The sequence below is a fragment of the Chionomys nivalis genome, chromosome 18 (genome assembly GCF_950005125.1).
Source record: "Chionomys nivalis chromosome 18, mChiNiv1.1, whole genome shotgun sequence".
Classification (NCBI taxonomy): Eukaryota; Metazoa; Chordata; class Mammalia; order Rodentia; family Cricetidae; genus Chionomys; species Chionomys nivalis.
This window is the reverse complement of record NC_080103.1, coordinates 21281359-21306898: the sequence shown is the minus strand read 5'-3', so window position 1 is coordinate 21306898 and position 25540 is coordinate 21281359. Positions and strand designations below refer to the sequence as shown.

General features: G+C 48.3%; 1 protein-coding gene across 3 annotated transcripts; it reads right to left on the bottom strand.

Annotated features, from left to right (window-relative positions):
- Window positions 1–8912: 8912 nt before the first annotated feature.
- Window positions 8913–22115, bottom strand: Kcna2 (potassium voltage-gated channel subfamily A member 2). Of its 3 annotated transcripts, none has more exons than XM_057793122.1 (3): window positions 21960–22115; window positions 20177–20510; window positions 8913–19754 (listed from the first exon to the last, which is right to left on the bottom strand). In XM_057793122.1, the coding sequence occupies exon 3, from the start codon at window positions 19585–19587 to the stop codon at window positions 18088–18090; it is 1500 nt and encodes a 499-aa protein (XP_057649105.1). In that variant the 5' UTR covers window positions 19588–19754; window positions 20177–20510; window positions 21960–22115; the 3' UTR covers window positions 8913–18087. The 3 variants fall into 3 exon arrangements, with proteins under 3 accessions (XP_057649105.1, XP_057649106.1, XP_057649107.1); XM_057793123.1 differs by lacking the exon at window positions 21960–22115 and adding an exon at window positions 20958–21650; XM_057793124.1 differs by lacking the exon at window positions 21960–22115 and adding an exon at window positions 20958–21650 and having other exon boundaries at window positions 20177–20430.
- Window positions 22116–25540: the final 3425 nt, after the last annotated feature.

Here is a 25540-nt window from a genome sequence, read left to right as displayed (position 1 = left end):
TTTAAAGAGACATGGCCAAGTAATCTGGGATTGAAACCTCTGACACCACAAGCCCAAACAAACTCCCTATTCCTCCAGGTAAGTTGATTTTTCTCAGATGTTTTATCATAAGGGAGGAAATCTGATTAATTCAGAAAAAGAATACGAGATCAAGAAAGCTGGAGAGAGCTGCTGGTCGAGATTCACTAGTGGAAAAGCAGACACCAAGAGCAGGGGAGGGGCTTTGGGGAGTAGGGGGATAGGTGGATAATGATGGGAAATAGTGATAGCTCTGAATGGGGTCTCCTGAGTTCTGGGCCCTTGTCCTCATTAGCCACTTGTACCCGCGTTACTGGCCTCAGACTCTTTATTCTTATGAGTCAGGCAATTTTTAAAGGCTCAGCCTGCTTATATTGTTCCATTTCGTCATAGCCCAGTCAGCTCACTTAAACACCAAGAATAGTTTTACAACTGGACAGGAACAATAGATATAAGTTGTCTTTAGGGAGTCCCAGAGGAAGATGGCCATGGGTCTGGCGGAGGAACTGTGCTTGGAAAATGCATGACACTTAACTTAGGAGAGGATCTATGGACCATTGGTGGCGCCATTTTGGAACTTGCGAGAGATGCAAATTTAGGATAGCTTGCCCTGAGATCGGCGATGGATCTCTGTATCCTATCATACAGACTGCCTTCCTCTGCCTTCCTTTTCCTACCTGACCCTGGTGTGCTGAGCTTCGACAGGCTGCAGCTCCATTTCTAGCAAGATCCTCTGACACACTTGGCAACTGAGCATGCTCCATCATTGCAGGAAGCCCAAGTACACAGTAGCTCTCTGCACTGTTTCCCTTGTCTAGTAATAAATATATTTTTGAGTTTCCAAATCAGCCCTTGGAGGTTCCCCCATCCCAACCCTGTATCTCAGTCAGTTTCAGATGACTCAAGTCCACTATTTATGGTTCTTTTCCTTTCCTCGGAACCTTAGATACTCTAGTTTCAGTAGACCCAGGCCACAAATTTCAAGTCCTGTTCATCTTCATTGTTCATTTGGCTAGATTTAGAATCACCATGGAAACAAAGCCTGTCAGGATGCTCATAGAGAGGGCTAGTTGAAGGGGAAAGGCCCACCTTGAAGGTGGGTTGTACCATCTCATGGGTTAGGGTCCTGCGTGGGAAGAGATGAAGAAATCGAGTTGAGCGCCTATGTCTGTCTCTCTTTGCTTCCTGACTGCAGATGCCATGTGGCCAGCTGTCTCAGGCTCCTGCCACCCCAGCTTTCCCACTCTGATGGACTGTCTTCTCAAACCATGAGCAAGTAAACCCTTCTACCGTAAACTGTTTTTCTCGGGTGTTTTGTCATAACAAGGAGAAAAGTAACCAAAGCAGTGTCCTAGATCTGTCTTCAGTTGGGAGGGAAGAGTGTCAGGCTCTGAGCGGCCAGTGGCAAGGCCAGTCAAGCCTTCTGGATAGGGCCCAGGGAGCAGTGTGTGAGCCTAACTCCCTCTGACAAGTCCAGGAACTGCACCCTAGGGGCTGGCCAAGTTGAGGCCCAGGGACACTCCTGCTGGCAGGACAGCTGGTCCGATTGATCTTATAATTAAATCAGGACTATGCCTGGCTGACCATCTGGGCTCTGTCCCTGCTTGGGCTTTCACTCTTGGCTTCCAAGATAGACCAAGTTTGCCTCCGAGAAGGCAAAGGATTTATGATGGGGCAGGTTCGTGGGAGGATCTCTTGCAAGGGGCAATCTTGACTTAGTCTTGTCTAAAGGAAGTTGACGAAAGCTCAGTTGTCTGCATCCAAGACTGTCGAAAACTAAATGGTAAGAGCTTAGGTGAGTCACTTGGGAAATTAAAGCCTTCCTTGGTTTTGCCAATGGATTTCTCCATCACTAGAAAATACGGCTCCAATCTACCAGATTCTCAGGCGCAAACCACTGAGTCCTCTGAACGTCTTTGTTTCCCTTACACTGAACACTCAATAGACCGGCTGACTCTACTTTCACGGAGCATCCAGAATCTATTTCTTACCACCTCTTGACGGTCCCCATCTAAGCTGACATGCTCACTCTGCTGTTGCATTCTGCTGGGTCTCCACTCCCACCCTGCAGTCTGATTTAGACAGTTTTGGGGACAAGCCCCACCAAATTCGATATGCTGAAAAGATGCTACAGCTTCCTGCCCCACCAGAGCATAACCCAGAATCCTGTTTCCAGCTAACGAGTTGTCACCAAGTCCCCTTCCAACCTTTCTTCAGGCTTTGCTTTTCACTTTCTTTCATCATTTTGTTTCTGTAACCCTGGTCTTGAACATACACCTTCTGCTCTCATGGGGACTCTGCCCTTCTCTTCCTGGGTCTACAAAACTCTTTCCCTGACCTTCTGATAATCTTTCTTTAGATGTTACCTTATCCATGAGGGTTTTCCCACCTGCCCTATATGAGTGCCCCCCACCACACTATATTCTATTTCCTTTCTTTTTCCAGTTTTCTCACGCATCGCCCACCGTAAGGCCTAGTCAAGCTCACCAGAGCAAGTACTCTGATGGTGTCGCCTCCTAGACTATCGCTCTGTGTAAAGGTGACTGAAGTGCCAGGATGTGTTCCATCTTGTTCGTGCATGTTGGTTTGATGACCAGGCCTTAGAACTTACAGTAAATTAACCGTCATGATCTGTGTGCTCCCTGAGAGGTGTGTTATACAAGGTTCTTATCTTCTCAGCAATCCGGGGCGTGAGTAGTGTCACCTCACTTTGTAGATGGGGAAGTTGGTGGGCCCAGTTACACAAACAGAAAAACCAGAGATGGTCAGTGCGGCTCCATGGGCACAGAGCTGGGCACTTTGGTTTATAGGGTACTTCTTCCCCTGAGAGGAAGTTACTGTTTGCTGCATGGTAGGCATTGTGCTAAGCGAATTCACCATGAAGACACGTTTCCTGCTCTTACCTTGATTTATAAACCAGGAAATTTGGTTAGACCTAAAGGGATGGGTGGTGCAGGCCATCCCTTTATCCACTTCCTGGACCCCGCCAACGCAAAGCAAAGAGGGGACCTGGGAAGAAGCTCAGCAGCCCCGCTTATCTTCTTTTCTCCTTCTCAGGAGCTGAGGCCCAAGGGAGGGAGATTTTTTCAGGAACTTTTAATATAGCAATTGCTCATTCACACCTTGCAGCCTCATGAGTCCCATTGATAAAAATACCCAAGGCAGGTGATCCAATTTCTGCTGCACATTGTAATCCCCAGACTTCCTAACTCCCCTCCCTAAGGCATCGAGGTGGTGACATTCCTATATTTTCCTGGAGGAGTCCATGTATCAGAGGGCTCAGGGGAACAGAGTCAGTGTCCTTGGCAGATGTGGCGGCAGTAACACTCCCACCTGGGGGCTGGCCGTGGTTTCCTGTTCTGGGTTTCAGTACTCCCCAGATGTCTTGCATTTGACTACGAAACATGCTCCTCATTAGCTGTGAATGAGTGGGTATTAATTTGCCTCTCTGCATTTTTAATCCCGCATCTAAAATTTCGCATAGTGACAGTGACCTCATAGTGTGGTGAGACTTAAATGAGATTACACAGGCAGAGCTCAGGGCACAGTGCCTGCACGTGGTTGGTGTTCATGGGTAGATTTGAGTCAGTGAATCTACTGTACACACAATGCCTCTTTTATTCTTGCCAGCTTTCAGAGTCATCTAGGACTTTGTATTTACCGTGTGTGTGTGTGTGTGCGCACGCACACGAGTGTGTAAACGTGCATTTGTGCGCATGTGTGTATTAACATGTATGTCTCACAGTGGTTCTGGTCCCTCTTTACCCTTGAGAGAGGCAGAAAAGAGATCCATAGCTACTATTTGAAGCATCTTGGAGAGGAAGGAGTGTTAGGAACAGGTAGGACTGTCGTAGATGAGGGACTGTGTGGCTAATGACATAGTCTAGGGGGTCTTGATTTCGTTTGCCCTGCTAGTTAAAGAATTTAAAGGCAGGAAAATTCTCGAGTGCCACAGGTGGCCATGGAGAAGTCTCAGACACCTCAGACAGCACCAGACAGAATCAGCCGTTGAAGGAGAGTTTATTGGGGATGAGGAAACACATGCACACAACAGACACACGGGGAGAGGTGGGGGACGGCAGAGGGACACAGGACTCCTAAGGCTGAAAAATCCACTCTCTTCTTGAGGGCTGGGTTTTTAAAGTCTCTGACGTGTTTTCCTCCCCTAATTCAGGGTTTGTCAGGTTGAAGAAATTTAGGGCAGTTAATTGGCTCAGAGCTGTCGTGTGAAAGGCCCTGTTCCGGCCGGTAACTCCTGAGCTAGTCCACCAGCAAGAGGCCTGCCAGTCGGAGGTAGAAGCCAAGAAGGTCTTTGTTTTAAACTACGAGGCTTTCATCTCAAGGCTGGAGGGTGAGGAAGAAGCTGGCCATATTTGGAACCCATTACCTTTATTAGCTAACCATGCCCCTCTCCCTGTCTGTCTGCCTACCAGGGAGTCTGCCTACCTTCCAGTCTCTCACAGATTTCTGGTTCTACTGGTTCAGCAATCTAAGCTTGACAAGCCTGGGTGGTTGGGTTGTGGACTGTGTAGGCAAGGTGCCTGCCACCTGCCGCCTTGGACTCTTAGTTGACCGGGATCTGAATGGGGCTTTGCCCCCTAAAACAGAGAAGTACTTAGCTGTCCTAGCCTTGTTTCTGTGAACTGTGCCTGGCAGGAGATCCCTTGGACCGTGACACTCTAGCTCAGTTCCTACCTGGTCTGTCTTCCTGCTCTGCAGGGGGAGGAACTGCTTCTTTAGGCTAGAGCCTTTCCCTGCCGCACAGATCTTTGCTGCCACTTTCCAGGGATCTGCACAATGGGCTTAAAGTCAAAGTCAAGGTCTTTTCCAACCCAGCTCTACCAGGCTACGTAGGATAGTTTGACTGTTAACGCAGATGAGGTTTTCTTATTTGTCTTCCTCTAAGCTTTGAAGTCCTCAGTTACATGGGCAAGGAGACAGTGGTAATAGGAGGATTCTATTGATTGCAAGGCTCATTAAGAAAGGGCTTCAGCGGCACAGCGGCTCTGCCAGCTCTTCGGCAGTGTGACCTTGACTTACAAATACAACCCAGGTTACAGTTTCCATATGTGAATGTAGACAGTAACTTCTTACAGAACTTGCAGGTAAATTAATGACATGCCTCTTGGGAAGCACATTTTGGAGTACACAGCGTGCAAAGTAAGTCCTTGGCACATGCAAGGCACCACATACCCCCTATGACCACTGTGCTGCCCTCCAATACCTCCGTATGTCTTGTTTTTGTAACCTTTATGTACTGTGCAGTAGAACAGAGAATGGAACCCAATGCTAACTCCCAAGCCACAAGATTTTCTCAGGCTTAGAATCTGAGAGTCCCGTGGGAGTCCTTCTGAGCTCTAGTTCCTTGAGTCAGGCTTGGCCATGGAACTTCTGTAGGATTTAGCTCTAGACATTAGATGCTCTGGGACATCTGGGGCAGAGCATTAGGAAATAGGGGGCATTTTGATCAAGGGCCATTTAAATCAGGTGACTCAGAGCAGCTTATAGAGGTAAAGGAGCCCTAGATTATCACCCTGTCTCTGCGGGACCAGAGACATGGATAGCTTGGTTGCCATTGTGACTGAGAGGTGCATTCATTCATTCATTCATTCATTCATTCATTCAGTGGATATTCAGTGTCTGGAGCAGTGTCAGATATGAGGTATGGAGAGGCTAATGAGGTAGATATGGTATGTAAGGTGCTGAGGTTAGGAGAGGAAAGAAGGCACCCTAACTCACAGCAGTTTTCCTTCTCACACAACTGTTGGCTCCCCAAATGATCAGCAAAACAGAGTGTAAATCTTCCATCGCAGCAGACCTGGAGAGAGGCAGCTTTTCCTTTAGTGCTGGCAGCCGTGCAGATGGAAGATCTTCTTCCTAACTCCACTACAAACCATTAAGCATTCAGAGCTCTGGCTAGTGTTCAGGATGGAACAGGTACTTGGCCAAGTAGCCTTGATCTTTTCCTGATAAGGCAGTGATTTGTGGAAGCAGCTAGTTACTGACCTAAAGAGGAGTGTAGGGAGGAGGAGGTAGCCCGAGGGAACAAAAGGGAGTAATAGCCCTGGCGAGAAAGTCGGGTTGAGAGGGGATCAAAGAGATGCAGACTTGGCATTTACATATCATTTAAATAGCATGAATTTCACATCAGAACATATGTGCTCCTCCCCGACAGCTATGCTAAACCAGCCTGAGGACACTTCAGGTCCGAATTCTGGAGCTCAGGCCCTGGCACAGCTACTGCAGAAGGACAGATTCGTAGAAAGAGACGTCTGGTGGGGTAGGGTAGGCCATGATGGGCAAAGTCTGGCCTGGCTCTGTGGCCCTCACTAACACGCTGCTGGGTGAGTTCCTCTCTTCTTGTGGCCGGAAGATACACAGGACAAGAGTATTCTAAGCTCCAGGGGCTTTTTAAAAAAAATAATAAATAAAAGAAATAATTCTGGGAAAGTATTTTCTTTTTCCATCCTGGACATTGGAAACATGATGAAGCCATCGCAGGCTAGGACGGGGCGGTAGTTTTAATTCTGGGATCTTGTGGATAGCTGTGGACACTTTCTACAGAAAAATGGCTGTAATATGGCACGTCAAATGTGTTTTTTAGAGGTTTCAAGTCTTCTGGGGTTAATCTTGGGTTAGATTAGGAATCCTTAGAGTGGAAGAAGGTGACATGCGCGTGCACGCGTGTGCACACACATGCACATTCACGGCACGTGTGTAGGGCACAGGTTGATCTAAGTGTCTTCCTTCATCACTCCCCAATTTATTTTTTGAACAAGGTCTTTCTCTGAACCTGGAGCTCATCCATTTGGCTAGACTATCTAGTCAATGGGCTCCAGGCATCCACAGGTCCCTGTCTCCCCACCCCTGGGATTACATTTATGCACTCCTATTTGTCTAGCTTTTACATGTGTGCTGGGTATTCAAGTCTGCAGCAGGCACTTTACCCACTGAAGCATTTCCCCAGCTCCAAATCCTTCAACTTATGTCCCATAGCCCTCAGTATCCTGCCCTGTGTGGGTCTTTTCAGCTTGGAATTTCGGGAGACGGTATATTCATATATTTTTAATTGACATTTTGATTTACCAGGTGCTCATTTAATCTTCACAAGACTGGGAAGGCTCATGGCTCCTTTTGTAGATGTGTGTAAACTGAGGCTCAGAGAGGATATATAAGCATGTCCCCGTGTCTCAGCTTCTGAGGGACGATCAGAGACTAAACCCGCAGCCTTTTGCCCCGCTCTCGTTCACGAGGGTAGGAGGGACTATTTTGTTTCTCGCTTGGGCCCGCGCAGTGTTGCTCCTCCCTGTTCAGACCTGGCCCTGAACGACATGGGATCTCTCCCTAGCATTCCACTCTGTCACCATCCATGCCCCTTTGAACTGGAGGTTACTGGTGGACTCCGTCCACGGCTCCAGGCCTCTGTGGTGGAGAGAAAACAGGGCAGGAGCTCCAGGCCAGGCAGAGATTGTCCAGCGTGCTCAATTGGCTGGGGAGGCCTACCTGGGGTTATCTGAGCATTCTTTCCATCTCCAAGTAGAAAGACTACTGGAGACCTTGCTGTTTCAGTTCTCACCCTTAGAAACTTTCTTTTTCTTCCTTCCCCATGTGTTTTCCCCTAACAAGCCCCAAGCAGTAAGAGACAGGCAAACGTCTCCACAGCTGCTACCCTTCAGCCCCTTGGAGTCAGGAATTCCATATCTGGTAGAGTAGAGTAACAAGAGGGCTAGCCTGGGAACCTGACTCCATTTCCCACTTCTTTGAGGAAAGGAGACCCATCCTGTTGGTCAGAACGGTCTGCTCTGCAGAGGTCTACAGATCTTGCAAGTCTCTGATGCCACAAAAAATACTCACTGGCGGGGTCAGCAGCAAATTAATGCACTTTTCCCCCATCTTATTCCTTGTGACCTCAGTGCCTGCTGCCCAGAAACACACCTTTCTACAGGTGAGATCAGGATGCGAGTTGGGGGAAGACTAGAGGGAGGCTTAGCTTGTTTCCTAGGGACAGAGCATGGCAGGCTGTTGGGAGGAGAAACTGAGGTCTGGAGTGGGATACCTGGGCAGGATGAAGGATGGGTGCTGGGTGAAATAGGTTGCACTTGCTGGTGGCTAAGGACAAGGGCCTTGCTGTGGTCATACTCTATACTATGGCAGCTTCCGAGCCACTGGAAAGCTGGGACGTTCAGTTCTGGATGCACTTAGCCCTGAAAGGCAAGAAGACACATGTGTCTCAGCAATATGTGCCAGAATTTTCTCCAAGAGATACCTCGTAGAGCTAGAGAACCAGGTTGCCTCTGTCCTTTTAAATTTTATTTTTGGGACAGGGTGTTATGTGCTCTAGGCTATCCTCAAACTCAGTATGTACCTAAAGATGGCCTTGGGTTTCTGATCCTCCTGCCTCCGCCTTCAGACTGCTGAGATGAGATTATAGGCATGGACCTCCATGCTCGGTTTACGCAGTGTACCATTTGAGAGCTGAGAATCTAGTTGGTCCAGACTTCATGGCACCTGCAGCAATGAGAAGCGAGTTTGGGTCTGAAGACAACATTGCTGGCAAAGGTGAATGAAGGAGTTAAATGAACCTAGGCTGCACTGGGATTCTGTACTCGAGTCCCCCTTTCTGTACATTCTCCAGTTATGTGGAAGATGCTGACGTAATGTCAGAGATCCCAAACCCATTTCTGCTTTCCCCATGTCCCACGGTGTCTGCATGGGACTCACAGGCAACGGCAAATGGGCATATAGCTAAGGTGGTTCCTGATGCATCATCAGGACTGATGGGCAGTTCTGGGCTGATGAGCCTTCGCAGCTTCAGACAAGGGAGAGTAAAACAGGCACATTTTTATCTTGTAAAGACAACAATCCCAAACAGGAATGAGGGCAGAAAGCATTGGTGTCTGTCAAAAATTTTATTTTTGTCATTTCACACAGAATGATGTTAAAATAAATCCTCAGTAATATATATTTATGTACTTATTTACTTGTGTCAATATTTACAAAAGACTGTGGAGCTCTATGAAGTCTATGTACACCCACGATAAGGTGAACAGGCAATGTTCATTGAGGCACATATGTACACATATATGTATAATCTATGTACACACATCAGACCCTACTGACACAGGAACTCTCAGCTGCACAAGTCCTGGGTGGGGGCAGTGTTGGTGGGGCTGAAAGCTTCCAGACCATGTCAGCAGGAAAGCTAACATCTCTACATCCTGTGCAATGCAGTTACAGCTGGTGTCTAAATTTTCATGAAGCAAACAAATAGTTAAATGACTTCCAACTCCCATGAGTCCTCCTCACAAGTCCTGCTCCGCCTTCAGCTCTCATTGGTTCTTGGTCTCTTATCACCATGGAGACCCAAGTTCCCTTTCAGCATCATCCTTAGGAAGCTTTGCCATCAGCCTTGGAGTTCCTTTTCCTATTGATCCCAGAGAGGCTTATTTATCTTCCTCTCCTCTTTGAGTTTTCAGTGATTTTTTTTTTTTTAAGAGACAGGACACGGGAGGGCAGCTGCAGAGTCATGCATGAGCAGCAAAGAAGCCAGTGGACACCCTAACTAATCTGTGCTGCATGAGCCTATTTCCACGTTGTGTGTATAAATATACACACAGATATTTATACACACACGTATATAATATATATAATATATTATATATAGATATGTTCTCCAGAGACAGCCTATATAATAAGCCCATAAGCACGCAACAACCCCCCACTTAAGAGCTTTACAGCTCCGTCTGTAATGGAAACAAGAGAATCCTCCTTGCTTGCTGGCACCATTAACCCTGGCTGTTCCAAGATCACCCTCAGTGGGAGAGAGGGGTTCATGGATGCAGAAACCCAGGAAGAGGCCAATTTGGCTGGGGCACTGTTTGCTCAGCAGGGCTGGAGCTCAATCTTGGGACTTTCCAGCTTCCTGGAGCCCTTCAAATGAAGGAACCATCCAAGCACGACAACAAAAAGAAACTGGGTCGCTGGCTCCCACGTGAAGGCAGAACTGGGGCAGGCACCGAGCATGTTCAAACTCTCAGGAGCTGAGACTCACCCTTGCCAAAGCCACCCGGGCCTCACTTCTCGCTTCTCTAGTCCAGCGAACAGCTGTGAACTCGTGTGCTCCTTTCTAGCCTCACCTGGCAGGCCAAAGAGTCTGCCCTTGGCTTCGTAAGTTCAGAAGCCAGTCACGCTAGCAGCAAATATGGAAACTGTCTGCCAGCAAAGCATGCCCCTGAACAGGCTCTTCCCTAAGCTCCTCCTTTGCTTTCTCTGCAGTTCCGAGTGTTTACGCAGTCAGACAAACAAGGCAGCAGTGTCTAGGGAGCCGTTTTCAAGGAGAAGCAGGGCTTAGAGGACTCTCACAAGGACCCAGAGACACAGCGTGGAGTCCTCTGGGTAGCTACCTAAGGTCCCATCACCCAGCCGTTTCTCTACTCCCCTTCATTACGGAGCTACTGCAGCAGCTGTTCACAGTATTATGTAATCACACCTGCACTATGCATCCGTCAGTCGAATGATGCAAGGACTTCTCAGCTGCACACTCATCTGGAGCATGTCCGACTATTTTAGGAGTGTAGAAGAGCACAGGAAGTTAGATGAGTTTCCATGCCGAGGCTCACGCCGGATGAGAGGGGACCATTTAGACAGGCCAACGGCGGCATTCACCAGCTGGTCATGCTAAGTCAAGGCTAAAGGCTTCCACTCCTGGATGGTGGCTAACTTGACCAGATTTCTGAGCTTCTGGGAAGGCGGGCAGATGACAGCCACCCCTGTATCACCTTCAGATACTAGCGAGGAATCCCTCCCACCCACTTCCAAGTAAAGTGCACACAGTTTAATGCAGAGATGAGGCTGAGAAAAGTGTTTCCCTGGGAGTTTTAACATTGCCAGACAGGATAGCAAGGAGGGCATGTTTAGGCTTCTACCCAGAAGTTTCTTGAATAGTGTATACAACTCATCCCCCAAGAAGACAAGTGGGTCTTAATTGCTCTAGGCCTGGCCCTCTGTTTACACTACGCGGACTCAACTGCCTACTGGGTTCATTTCACCAATGACCACAATGTCCACATTTTTCATTCTTCACTGAGGTTGTGTCAGAACTCAAGAAATTCAAGCCTAGGACTCTAACACCGACCGAGAGAAAACTAGAGACCAGCCCTGTGCCAAGTCTCAGAATATTCCACTGCCCTAGAGCTACAAAGTTGGGCATAACTTTTCTGGTCTCGAGGGATGAGGTTACAGCCAAACAAGGCAGGCAGAATAAAGGAAAAGAAAGCACCTGGTCCTGGGATCACACTTCCCTTTGATCCTTGCGTCAGGCAGCCTCCTGGCAGGGAAGGGAAAGAGGCAACCCTGAGCCTGTCCTTTTGTTTGAAGAAATGCCTTCTAGATAGTTTCTTAAGCAGAAAAAGCACAGAGCTGGAGAGGTGGAAAGAATGCGAAAAAGGTCACGTTGAAATTCAAGTAAACGCAGCTTATTCCTTAGAATGCCAAATTTATTCCACACTAGTGAAACTGAGATTGGTCAACACCTATTTGTGTGATTTTCTGAAATAATGGCATACATATATACATACACTATACATATATACACACAGGTATATATAGGAAACCTCAAATAACTCAGGACCAATTAACTAAAATCCTTATTGACAGGAATTATGTTGTCTTTCTATACTTTGAGTAGGAAGAGGCAAACAGAGCATCCTCTGATAAGCTATGATGTGCCCACATCTATTTTTCAGCCAGCATTATTTAGCCTGTCTCTTTGGTCTGCTTCATCTCCGCTTCCATACACCAAGCACTGAGGTTTAGAAGGTTGACGCTGAGCCATGCAAGGTCTTCTGTCTTCTCAAAACACTCTACTTAACTAAGGCAAGAGTTTTTATCCTAACCTATTTCAGAAATACCACTTTCCAATCACAGAAGCTGAACCACACATTTTCCCATCTCCCCTCCAATAACCAGATTGCAAAGCATTCAGGACACTCTCCTCCCTGAGATTTCCCAAGGTTAGGCTATACAAGAATGTGTGGAGCAAAGTAAACTGAGAAGGAATGGAATGGGCTCCCGGGGTCGCCGGCCTTCCCTGATTCCAGCCTGAATGGTAATAGCTCACCTCACAGATGTTTCAAGAAAGGGATCCCTTTCAAAACCCTGGGTGATGTGTGAAATATTTGCACAGTTGCACCCTGTAGTGGCAAGTGGGGTTTATTTCATGAATGCTACTCCCTGACCACCCGCACCTCTGTGCCCGTCCACCTCTCTTCAAAGCCATAAGACTTATTTTGTTCTGAAGTGCTGATTAAAGTCTATATGGTCGAGCAAGTCAGTCTATTGTGAAGGAGAGTCAAAGGTCAATCCCCAAATCTGCCCAAGTAACTGATCCCAGGCGTACACCTCAGGGCTACATTCTCTCATATTCATCTCCCTGGAGAGGGCTGCAAAAGAATCAAGTAATGGTTTTTACTGCATGGAAAGGATCTTCTATAATGGCTCAGGATGCTTTATTCTCATCTATCAGTAAGCGCTCTCCTATAGGCTTCCATTATACCTGACAGACGAACACAAAGTCAACAAGATGGGCTGGCATGAGGTCACTCAAATGCAAGGGTTTCAGTGCCTAGATGTCTCTAGGGTGCTGTGAAAGAACAGGTAGGAAGGAGAGGCAGTGGAAGAGGGGCACAGAGACACATACCGAGAGAGATGCGCACAAAAAAGAGCCCGAAAGACGACAAAAGAAGACCTTCTCACAGGCCTTCCTTGGGGGAACACTGCATCTCTGTGTATTTGTTCATTCCGGAAGGAGGTCAGACCTTAGCAGACAGGAATCATTCATGGGATCAAGTGGGATGAACTACAGAAACTGGGAACAAATGTCCAGAGGTCAAGGGCATTACCTGGTGGTCTATTTACTATCTATCACTTTTCAGTCCTGAGAGCAAGATTTTGAAAGAGCTATTGCTAAAGAAAACAGTCACTATTGCTTTTATTGTACATTTCCTCTTTAAAAACATTAGACACAAACTATGAGGGATGGAGCTGAGTTCCAGCGGGAAGGGGGACAGAAAGAGAGGCAAAGTGGACTACGTTAGTTGAGGTGCTTGTAAGGGATTTCCTTACTCCTCCTGTCCTTCCCTGCTTTCTGCTCCATGGAGGTTGGGGGTCTCAACAAGGGCCAAGTCTGAGGGTACAGATGACAGTCACAATGACTATGAAGACAGCTTCCAGCATATATCTCCTGATGGTTGACTCGAGTGGCTAGTGATGTTGGTGAACTAAAGTCATGAATTTGAACCTGAACAATGGAAACTTTATCAAGGCAAAAGGGACTTCTATTGTGTAACCAGAAATAGTAGCCTATACACCAGACCCCTTTCAGGCCAGGTAGCCATCCTATCCGCCACACTCAGATTGTTACGGCAGGGGAAGAGGGGTACACAGGAGAGCTCTGGGGTCCTCCTCCTTCCTAGGTTAGCAGAGGATCCTTAGAAGAGCCAGCTTTTCTCACCAAGACTTGACATTCATACACCACTGAAGTTCCAGAAAGGCACAGAGCCTTAACTAAATTAAATTTGGGTTCCTGAATTAAATTTATTTAACCAATGAAAACTTGGTTCTTGATAAACTTACTTGAGAAAGTCAAGTGCTCAGTTATTTTCTCTTTCCTGACAATTTCTCTGCCTTTCCTCGACTCCTTCCTTCCCAACCTTCCTTCCCAACCTCCCAGAAACCCCAACTTTTAAAATGTGTCCAAGGCCACAGAGTATCTCACAAAGTTAGGGTGGAAACTGGTATCTCGCTTTAGAAACACAAGTCCCAGTGCACAAGTTTTGGATCACATGACCATTCTCAGTTCTTGTTGTCTCCTCTCTGGAACCTTGAAGGGAGTGCTCAGAAACCTGGAACCATAGAAATAGAGCCACGAAACTTGATCCAAGGCTACATAACACCTTTGCCAAAAGGCACTCAGGCCCTATCTGGTCCTACGAGCAGGAAGAAGCAGCCCCTGGGGCTCTATGATGGTGGGTAATCTTACAAAGTGTTTAAATCTAGTGTTAGAATAGAGGATAAAAATCAGGTCCTCTAAAGATTGTTAACGCTCTTTTAGACATAGGTTAGCGTCCTTCATCACATTTTACTTCAGCTAAATTGGTCTGCAGTTTTGTCAAGGCACCACAATTGAATGGGAGGTCAGGCTTCCCTGGGAGCCCTGGTGGGGCAGCATGCCTAGACTGAACACTCAGAGATGGTGATCAAGAGTTGACTTATTGGATTCGTGCCCAAGGGTGAGTGAAATGCCACGAGCAAGAAAAGGTGTCTCATTTTAGGAGCTAAGTCCATATAGAGAATCAAGTTTCTGATGTGGCTCCAGACAAAGAGGTACTTTGGAAGGCTGGGTAATAAGATCTTTTGGCTCAAAGAATGTTGGGGTATTTCAACCTGGCTTAGGGTCCAGAACCCTATAGTTTCTTGAGCCATCACTGCTTCAAGAGAATAGGGATAAACCTGGAGATTGTGGATACTTGGAGGGGAGACTGAGTCATCTGTGTGGATTTTCTCTGAAAGAAAAGGTACATCATGGAAGCCCATATTAGGTTGCTAGTTCTTGCAGGTCATTTCACTTTCCCTGCACTCTGAGTGCTGTTTGAAAGAAGGTGAACAGTAGCAAACCCAGGAGATTTCAGTGCTTGATGTAGCGGCCCATCTTTCTGCTTGAAACCTCAGGAGTCCTGTCTCAGGAATGAGCCTGGATGTCAAAGAAGAGGCTCCTTGGAGAATGTTGAGGGTTATTGATATAGGCAAGGAAAAGCAATTAAATCTGATCCCTTGCCTTTGTCCATCAAATTTTAGATGTGGAAGTGTACGCATGATTAGTGATTCAATGTCTAAATTTTGTGTGTATTGTTGGGCATGGGCACTGCTTTTTGTGTGTATCTAGTATAACTCTGTACACTGTGTATACATGCTGAGCTCGTATGCAGAAACAACGATAAAGCATCATTTATGCATTTTGATGTATATTCATTGTCCCCCAGTTGGATTTGTATATTTTGCATATGAATTGTATGCTGTGTATTTGCACACAGGCTAAATATATCTCTTGCAGAAATTCTGTGTTGGTATGCACATTCTAGTTTGGGCGACATGTGTGTTTTGTATATCTCTTATTTGTAACTGTTTATATTATTTTGGCCTATGGTTATTTTGCGTATATGTTGCATATTTTATATTTTTGTGTGACAATGACATATTGTTTATTTTATGATACATGTGTGTGCACATTTTATGTTCCCAGGCCAAGGATTTTATGAATAGGTAGCTTCCTCCTACCTAGACTTCTGTATGGGTTGCTTTAACTTTCTACCCTCCAGTATGTCCCTCCCACCCCACATTATGAAGTTCAGCACCACCTCCCACTAAGGAGAAGAAGAGAAGCACAGAGGCTTTGTGTCTGGCATGGGATACTCTGAGGATGTGGGTGACCAGGAACTAAAGAGCACCCTGGACTAGCACCCTGGGCTGGTGCCCCCCCTCCCCTAAGATAATTGTTGGTACCAACTAGTGAACAGTGATGCCTGGGCTGGAATCAATACTGAACAGTCTGATTGTGATTCATTGTGTTTGGGGAATTTAAGCCACCGTGTCAAAAGACAAAGAAACCAAGCATGGAGAGGCACAAGCTGTCCCCCACTTCCTAAGGCCAATACATTCTCTACATTGAGGCTCTACGGTGTTCATTTATTCTTTACCTGTTCTTGGGGTGGGGGTAATTCATTTATTATTATTATTATTATTATTATTATTTAATTGAAATTTTACATACCAATCTCAGCTCCTACTTTCTCCCTTCCTCCTTCTCCCTTCACCTTCCCCCTTCACCCCCATCCACCCCTCAGAGAGGGTAAGGCTTCCCATGGGGAGTCAACAAAGTCTAGCACATCTCTTTGAGGCGGGACAATTCTCATTTTTTAAAGGGAAACTCTTATTACCAGTGTCCTAGGAAGAGACTTTGAGTTTAGTACTGAAAATGATGCTTTGGGCTGTGTAGAGAATCCATCCCTTGGTTCCAGAATTTGGAAATTTCCACCAATAAGAGGCTTCCTTTAAGTCTAGCTCAGCAGAATCTGGTCCCAAGGAGTTTTACTCCTTGGTTTCAAAGCAGAGGATCCATCCTAGGGACAGGTTCATGAAAGTGATGGATGCAGAGGCAAATGAGAGAGAATCAAATGGGGGAGAGGATAATAATGGAAATGATTAATGGGATGAATTGTAGAGAAGAGGCCTGGGGTGGGCCTGACCCAGGATAGCTGGAGCTGTGAGGGCTATAGGACCCTTGTGCACTGCACTCAGTAAGACAAGCTTCAGCCATGGGAAACTGAAGCTGCAGCACATGGAGGGCAGAAAGACAATTCTAATGTCTAGGAATCCATGAACACTGGAGTGTGTCTGAGGCAATGACAGCAAACCCAGGTTCAGTGGGTTTTAACATACCCATTGGGCTTCTTATACAACCAACCCACCAAGCAATGGATTTGCTCCTGAATCTGCACTCCAGAGAATGAATATATATATATATGTGTGTGTGTGTGTGTATGTGTGTGTATAATGTACATATACACACACTTGTGTATGTATATATATATATATTCTAGTGCACATAGTCAAACACATGCATAAATTGCCCTGTGTCAAAATATTGCATAAGCTTATACAATGTTCAAATGCAATTGTTCTATAGCTTACTAGAGGAACACATGAGAGAGAAAGATAGATAGCTGATATATATTTATGTACATTGAACCCACAGATCTGCCTGTCCTCAGGATCAGTGTCCTGGTAAGCTTTGTAGCCATACCCACGACTGGATTAATTCCTACTGTTCAGTCATGTGAGTGTTTAGACTCTGACTTTTCTGTTCATTCTCCTGGTATGGCAGAGTCTTTGCTCCCATTGAAAGAACAGAGATGGGTGGGCTGGGGGGCCAGCCAGAAGTTTTGGTTCCCCATTCCAAATAGTCTGTTTGCTTTTCCCTGATGGAGGGCTTTTGCCTTCTGATGGGGAAAAAAAAGCCTAGTTCAATACCATCCCAAGGCTATTAATACTCTACGTATGAATACTGTATAGGCTACTAGGAAGATAGGTTATCTTCTGTATTTTAAATATTGAGATTCATGCAGTGAACACCCATGCAGCTCTATTGCATGACTGGTACACTCCACTGCACTGTAGTGGAGCAGGGCCACACCATCGGGAAAGCAGATGCCTGCAAACTCCAGAGTAAGAGAAGAAATCGAACATGTTCTGTGACCCTGAAGCTTGCGAAAACCGGATCTGAAGCTGAGAAGTCCCTGAATTCGGAAGCTTCTCCCCATAGGCCTAAGGGAACAAATATAAAACTTGACAACTCATATTTGGTCATATTAACGGTCCCTCCCCCACCCCCTGGGCTTCCCCCACACCAACACTGCAGAGAAAAAGCAGAATGCTGCATCTCCATTATAAAACATAAGCCTCCGGAGCATCGAGTTGGCAACTGCAACCTACAAACCCCAGCCTGTGACACAGAAAGAAATTCCAACACACAGGACTGTGTGTTCTTTTCAAGGCAAAAATGGGAATGACCTTTGGAGTAGTCAGCAGAACTTTCAAACTAAGCCATGGTAGCGCTCCTCTGTGCAGGGGTGGGTGGGCTGAAGTGGGGTGGTAGGGTGTGGCAGGGAGAAGGCACCTGCCAGGTGTGTTTGCCTTTAGTTAGGGTGTTAGGATTGGCGTTGATCTGATGGATTGTGTGTGGGCTATGAGGTGGCGGCACTGTGCCAATGAGATGCTGGCTCCATAGGTGACTCCCATCTTTGGAAACCTGTACGTCAGTGATGAAGATTTCATAAAAGCCATTGATAAATATTCTGTGTTCTAAATCAAAAATCAAAAGGTCAAAAGTCACTTGCACGACTATTGCTTTCCATGCAGAACCAGATGCACACTGTAGGACACTGACTACAATGCAGGCTATTATGCAACATCTGCATTAGTCCTGTGGAGCTGTGAGTACATTAATAGGCTTCATCAGACATCAGTTAACATTTTGGTAATATTCACATAGTTTGTGTTAGCCAATGTGCAGTTGGCTGTTTTTAAGTTCTCCTCTCTAAAGTCCTCATTACTGTTGTTCACGCCCTCCTGTATCTCCATGTAATCTGACTTACTTATGGTAGAGGCACTTCTACTTTTCTTTAGGTCAGGGGAGGACGGGATCTTTGGACAGCTTGTCACTTGCAAGTACTGGGCCTGCTCCTCTCCCTCTGTCTCCCGGTGGTAGAAGTAGTTGAAGTTAGACACTATGACAGGGACTGGTAAGGCAATGGTTAACACACCTGCAATTGCACACAGAGAACCCACTATCTTTCCCCCAATGGTAGTTGGAACCATGTCTCCATAGCCTACAGTTGTCATGGAGACGACTGCCCACCAGAAAGCATCTGGGATGCTGGGAAATTGGGACTCTCGCTCATCAGCTTCTGCAAAGTAAACAGCACTAGAGAAGAGGATGACCCCAATGAAGAGGAAGAATATCAGAAGGCCCAGTTCCCTCATGCTGGCTTTGAGGGTTTGACCTAGAATCTGCAGACCTTTGGAGTGTCTGGACAACTTGAAAATCCTAAAGACTCTTACCAACCGGATGACACGGAGAATGGCCAGTGACATGGCCTGCTGGCCTTGCTGGGCGTCCTCCGGCTTCTCAGCTAACTCTGTCCCCAGGGTGATAAAGTAAGGTATTATAGCCACAATGTCAATGATGTTCATGATGTTGGTGAAGAAGCCAGCTTTGCTGGGGCAGGCAAAGAATCTCACCAGAAACTCAAAGGAGAACCAGATGATGCAGAGAGTCTCTACGATGAAGAAAGGGTCGGTGAAGGAGGTGGACTGCTGGTACCCGATGGTGCTGTTGGAGTAGGTGTGGAAGGTCACCCCACCACCATGCATGTCCTCATTCTCATCCCGGAAGATGGGCAAGGTTTCCAGACAGAAGCTGACAATGGAGATCAGAATGACCATGACGGATACGATGGCTATAATCCTGGCAGGCCCCGAACTCTCAGGATATTCAAAGAGAAGCCACACCTGTCTCTGAAACTCATTTTCGGGCAGAGGACGTTCTTCTTCCTTGATGTAGCCTTCATCCTCCCGAAACATCTCCATCGCTTCTTCTCCTAGCTCATAAAACCGGATTTCTTCAGAGAAGATATCTAAGGGCACATTCACAGGTCGCCTCAACCTGCCCCCAGACTGGTAGTAGTACAAGATGGCATCAAAGCTAGGGCGGTTGCGATCAAAAAAGTATTCATTTCGGAGGGGGTCGAAGTACCTCATCCGCTTCTTGGGGTCCCCTAAGAGGGTCTCTGGAAACTGGGCTAAGGTCTTTAGCTGAGTCTCAAACCTCAGGCCTGAGATGTTGATCACCACCCTCTCACAGCACTCGTGGTCTGCCTCTGGGTCATAGGTGTCCTGCGGGTGCCCAGGGAGGGCAGCAGCCTCATCCACCGGGTCTCCGGTAGCCACTGTCATAGTTGGGGCTGAGGAGAGTGCTTTACTCTATGCCGTCTGTCAGGCTGCTTGCAGCAGGGGGCTCAGGGTGCTGGTAACTGGACCCGAGGGAACACAGAAGCATCAGGCTGTGCTCCTGCAGGAGAGCCCCAGAGCCCTCTGAGAGCTGGAGACACAGCCTCGTTTGGCTGAAAGACAGAGGCAGGTAAGGGCATGAGACCGCCAGTCATTGGCAACCTGACATGAGCTGCATTTGATGCCCCCATCTCTCGGCTAAGAGTTCAGGAACACTAGCATACCATCAGCCCTGCAACTGACACTACTTTCGCCATTTAACTTGTCTGGGGATCAGTAGGGTTCAGGGAACAATCTTTCAATTATAGAATGAAATGCACTGGGGGCAGGTGACAGAAACAGGCTCCTTTGTACCACACAGCATCCTGGGACACAGCTCCATAACAAGAAGGGAGCCTTCCGCCAGGCAGTATGCTAATGTTTTGCCAACACCTGCACCACAGGAGGTACTCATGGTAGGGTGTTTGGGGCCTGGTCTTCGTCCCTGATACCATCCCCAATACCTCTATAAGCTGTTATTAATGGATTGGTTTACCTGGCCAGGCAGGCGCCTGTGGTTCCTTGAAGAGCAAATCAGATGCTACAGGAATCCTAGATACACAGATACGCGGCTCAGCTCCCTGTCACATCTTCTCACTTGAGCTGGGAATAATGGTGAGTCACCCTGAGCAGGAGGGCAGGTTCCAGGTCCCGGAGGTGTGCTCTAGGGTTGGATAGGGCTGGAGGGACAGATGGATGCTTGGCCAGGGGCATTCAGGACTTGAGAAGAGTAAAGCCTGGGTCTGAAGCCTTTGGAAGGAAGGAGGTAAGACACACAGCTCAGCAAAAGCCAGAGTTCTCCTGGTTGTCCTCAGGAGGTGTGATGTTGCCTGGAAAACACAGCAGCAAGCTGGAAACCAGGGGTTTCTGGCAGCTGAAACCAAGACTTAGAAGCACTCTGGCAAACCCCCATGCCTGCTTTCCATGGTCCCAGTGACCGAGAGAACTACCCTGTACCCTCTTAGCCTCTCCTGGGTAAGCAAGCCTTTCTTCTCATCAGCTTGAAATACTTTCTCCCCTTAGTTCTCTGCTGCCACCAGGAGCGACACAGCTTTCTCTATCCTGGTGTCAGAACACCTATCTCCCAGGAGAAGGGTTTTCCTCTTTGACCTTAGCTACGTCCCGGTGAAGAAGCAATCCTTCCTTCCTTCTTCCCCCAGCACACACTCCTTCCCAGCTTGAGATAGACTCCCCCCCCCCCCCCCCCCCCCCCCCCCCCGGCACACAGCCAGATAGCCTCTGTTAGCATGCTGAATAGCCGGGGTCGCTGAACTTACTCTCCCTCCGGGATCCCTAGGCCTCAGGCTTTGCTTTGGGTTGGGTGGCATTTGAGCTGGGCAGGCACTCGACCACTGATTTCTTCCCAAGAGAAAATCCCTCACATCTCGGCAGGGAAGCACAGAACAAACGCTCAAGCTGCCAGGCTGCGAGGCGGATTGGCTTCTCGGAGAGGGGGAGCCTAGAGGAAACTGGCTTCCGGGCTGGCCCCCCGCCGACCCAATCCCGCTGGCCCCAGTACCGGGAGGGGTCTGGGACCTCTCCCATCGCCCAGGGTTCCAGCCGGGATTCCGCCGGGCGCGCTCCCGCCGGAATCCGCGCGGCTGACCGGAGCCTGCAGCCGTCGGCCGGCTTGAGCGTGCCACCTTAACCCCTTCCTGCGCAGCGCAGTGGGCTCCCGCTGCGGGCCCGAGGACAGCCTAGCTGGTGCCTGCGAGGTCCAGCTGAGGGACCACCGAGACACGTCTCCACCCGAAAATACACAGGAGCCCGAACTCTGACAGTGCAGAGCAGGCTTCTCCAGGCAGCTGCCCCAGATCTAGCTTCCTCTCAGTCAAGGGGACTCCGCGGCAGCCCACCACCCCGGCCAAGTGGAAAAACAGCGACTGCAGAGAAGCCTATTTTACTCCGTTGCCAAGAGGCAAATGCAACCGGGAGGACCCAAGTGATTCGGGTCCTATCTTACCCACCCACTATTTACCAGACATGGCTATGCAGTCAGCTGCACTTCCCATCACCCGCCACCTCCAATCTGCGCCCTCCGCCCTAAGTCACGCACAGACCACAGGGTCCCCAAGTCCATTCCATGCACTCTTCAGAAGGGGAAAGTCCCCACTCCCCACCCGCCGTGACCGGCGCGGGTCCATAGCCCTCCAGGTCGACAGCAGGGGTCGGCACCAGCTCGCCCGCCCAGACTACCGGGGTACCCTGCAGCCCCTCTGGGGCGCTGCAGCCGGGCAAGGATGGCAGCACTCGTAACCGAACGCCGGACACTGATTTACCCTTGCAGATGGGTATCCGAGCCTCCATGTTCCTGGGTGACAGCCAGGGCCGGCAGAATCCGAGCAGCGGGCGGTGACGGTGGTGGCGGCGGGGTGCGGGCGGCCAGCCGGGAGCAGACTCTGCAGTCCCGCGGGCGGCGCGTACGGAGCGCCCGGCCGCCGCCCGCAGCCGCACCGCGCCGCACCGCGCCACGCAGCGCCGCACCTGGCCCCGCAGCGAACTCGACTTAAAGGGACCGACGGGGGCCAGAGCCGGTGAGGTGTGTCGCTCGCCGGCGCCACCGAGCTGGCCATCGGGTTAGATCCCCCCCTCCGTGTCCCCGACCCCTACCACAAAGAAAACACCCCATTCTTTGGCAGAACGTAGGTTACCCACCAGAACTCCGTGCAGAGCTCAACTAGGTGCTGCCTGAGCCGGGACAAGTGGAGAGTGCAGAAGTTAAGGAGCTCTGGAGAGGTTCTCGCCAACATAATGAAGTAGGCAAGATGAACCGATCAATACCAACTATCCCAGGCCTGAGGAGGGATTCAACCCCGCGGGAGATGTGTTGCTATTATTAAGATGCTGCCAGACAGGATTTGCAGACCCTACCCCCCCACCCCCCGCGGTGCCCCTGACCTCCTGCTTCTGCATCACCCCCCCCCACCCCGCCATCCTATAGCCTTGAGCCCCACCTAGATCTTACCCAGCACAGCTTTGGCTTCTCAGGGCAATGCAGCAGGTGAGGGCCTGGCTGCAGTGTGGTAGAGACTCACCGGCCTTCTTTGCCCCTCACCGGGTGGGGGTTGGGAGAACAGCAGGAACAACTGAACTGAAGGGCCAGCCTCTTGTCTTTCTGATTTCCTTTCCCTAAGGCTCTGGACAGGGAAGGCTGGGGGGGGGACACACAGTTGCCCTTGGGAGGGGCCAGCTCCTTGCAAATGCCCATGCCCTCTCACAGATCTGACAACATTAGCTGACCCACGTTATAATCTGAATTTGGGGATGCAGCTCACCGTATCCTGGCGTGGGTAGAGCAGGATACTCTGTCTCTGAAAGAATTTATGTAGGAAGTCTGCGGTTTAGTTGGGGGTGATGGTGTTTTGGGAGTCCAGGAAGCCTTAGAAGTCATTCAAAAGCGTTCCAAGACTTCGCTAGCTCAGTTCTGCAGGCCCCTGTCTACCTCGGTGCTCCTCAGAGGGATGGATTGAGTTGGGCCACAGAGTTCTGGTGTTCAGAGGGCTCTAGTGTAGTTAAGACTGTTCCTGGACCCTCTTTGCTAAGACAATCCTTTCTATGAGAGTATCTGAAGTTCTGAAAGCCTGCTTCCCTGCAAGGGAAGGATCTGAGGGATGTGGCCATTCCCCAGTGGCAGTCTGTAGAGTGGGTTTCAAGATTGGGACCCTACCGAGAACTGCATGGAGTACCCTGAGAAGACTTAGGGGCTAACTGATGACTGTTAAGACCGTACTAGTTTGGGTTCTGACTCCTGGAAGATGGTCTGTCAATGAAGGATCCAGAATCTAGTCTGGGTGTTTTACCTGTCAAACTCAGACTTTAATCCCGGCCAGTTATTAGATAAGTAAATCTACTTACTATTATTAGATAAGTAAATCTACTACAGAAGCGGCAACCTGTCAGTGTTAAATTGTGTATGAAGAGTTTAGCATCCAAAAACCACGTAGTAAAGACTGATCTGTAGTGTTCTGCCCACTCTCCTCAGATCTCTAGCCTTCAGTTTGTTTCTTCTCTTACTTAGCCACTGGTGTGTGTTTTCTGTTCTTCCTGCTTCCCATGGTCTCAGCTATGGCAGCCAATACTTTCTCCACCCCTCCACTATGGACTCCTTCTGGGAGATTCCCCCGAGGGTTTCTGTTTCTCCTATTTGTCATGCTTATGTCTACTGGAGAGTGTGCACATATTTTCAATGTTTTACTGTAGAACAAAAGGTGTGGATAGCAGAAAAACTCTTGTGGGAGAATTAATAATAATAATCTTAATTGCTGGCTTATGCTTACCATGTGGCCAGCGCTATGCTAAGACCCCGGGACCCACAACACTCAGTTCTCAGTCTTCTGACTTGTCTGTCAGTGCCATTCATTTGGAAGGCAATAGAGGCAGAGGGAAAGTGACCTGTGCGAGGTCAAGAAATGGTGGCTCTGGGTCTTGAATCAGTTATTTCTTGGGAATCCTGATTCCCCACAGTGTGTGCATGGATGCCAAGTATGTCTGAATTTCACTTCCCTTTGGGAATTTCCTCTTCCCCCTGCTGTTGTCCCCTCATTTGGCACTCCCCTTTCCCCCTTCCTTTTAAAATCTGACCTAAGTGTGAATGACAATGGGGAATAAAACAGCTAATGAAAGAAAAGAAGAAAAGGCTACAACAACAATAGCCCATGCTCTGAAAGGCAGCTCTCTGCATCAGGGCTGGGGAGGAAACAATAGGAAAGAGCATGGGTTCAATTCCAAACACAGGCACTTGTTAGTTGTGAGAACTTGAGAGCAGTTATCAAAAATCTTTGTGCTTCAGTCTCCTAATCTGCCCAACAAGGAAGCAAAGCCCCTTTGCAGTGTAGGACTGGATATATGGAGGGGACAGCTAACCAGTTTCACGGGTAAATTAAGTCAGAAGGGCTTTGATCATCAAGGTCCCTTTCCAGATCTCCAGTTCTTAGTCCTGGTTCCAAAGGGACAACCAGCTTGTCCCTTGTTCCTTTTCTTTGGTGAGATTCCCATCCCCCATCCCTCTACCTCCTCTCCCCTCCCCCCAGTGACTTCTCCTTTCCCTTGTGTTTAGTGTCATGCTTGGCCTTTAGGGAAAGGCTGTGGTGACCACTGCAGGGAGTGGCAAGTAACTGTAGTCATGAAAAAAACGGTTTATGTAGATAAATATTGAATAATCACACTAAGTATCAGAATCATGGTGCAGCTCCATTTGTATAGGATTCTAGAAGATGCAAAACACTGATCTACAAAGACAGGAAGCAATCAGGTCTGTAGTTGCATGGATGGAAGTACTGGAAAGGGAATGGGAGATGTACTGCCAGTGATTTCTTTGCGGCAGGGTGGGGGGTAAGGGCTATGTTTATTATCTTGAGTGTGTTGACAGTTTTGCAGGCTTATTCCTTATCAAAATGTCTCAAATTTTATGTTTTAAGCAATACAATTTATTGCACATAAAGCATACAACAATAAAGTATTTATCTGAGTTTTAGAGTCAGAAGCAGAAAAGAAGGGTTTCCAATCCCAGTCCCTCCCATTTAGCACCATTTAGGGGCCCAGAAAGTCTCCCTGATTGTACTGGGGTCACCTTCTTAGTATGGGCAGCACTTCTTCTTGGTGCTCCTGTACCTGCTGTGTGCTGGCACAGGCAGGCAGGGCAGGGCGGCATTGTGGGTATGTGATCTAATGCCTATAGCCAGGCTTAGGGAAAGATGTGACTGACTGTTTTACAGAGAAAGACACTGAAGTTCAGAAAAGACCAGACACTGGCTGGGGTAAGCTAGCTGGTAAGTAGTATGGCTGGGACCAAACTCAAAGTGGCACGAGTCATCCTGCCAACTGGATAACAGGTTTCACCATTGGGGATGCGGATTCAGAC

What these genes read in the sequence shown, in the direction of transcription:
- Kcna2 (XM_057793122.1), bottom strand. Translation starts at nt 19,587, where the DNA reads ATGACAGTGGCTACCGGAGACCCGGTGGATGAGGCTGCTGCCCTCCCT.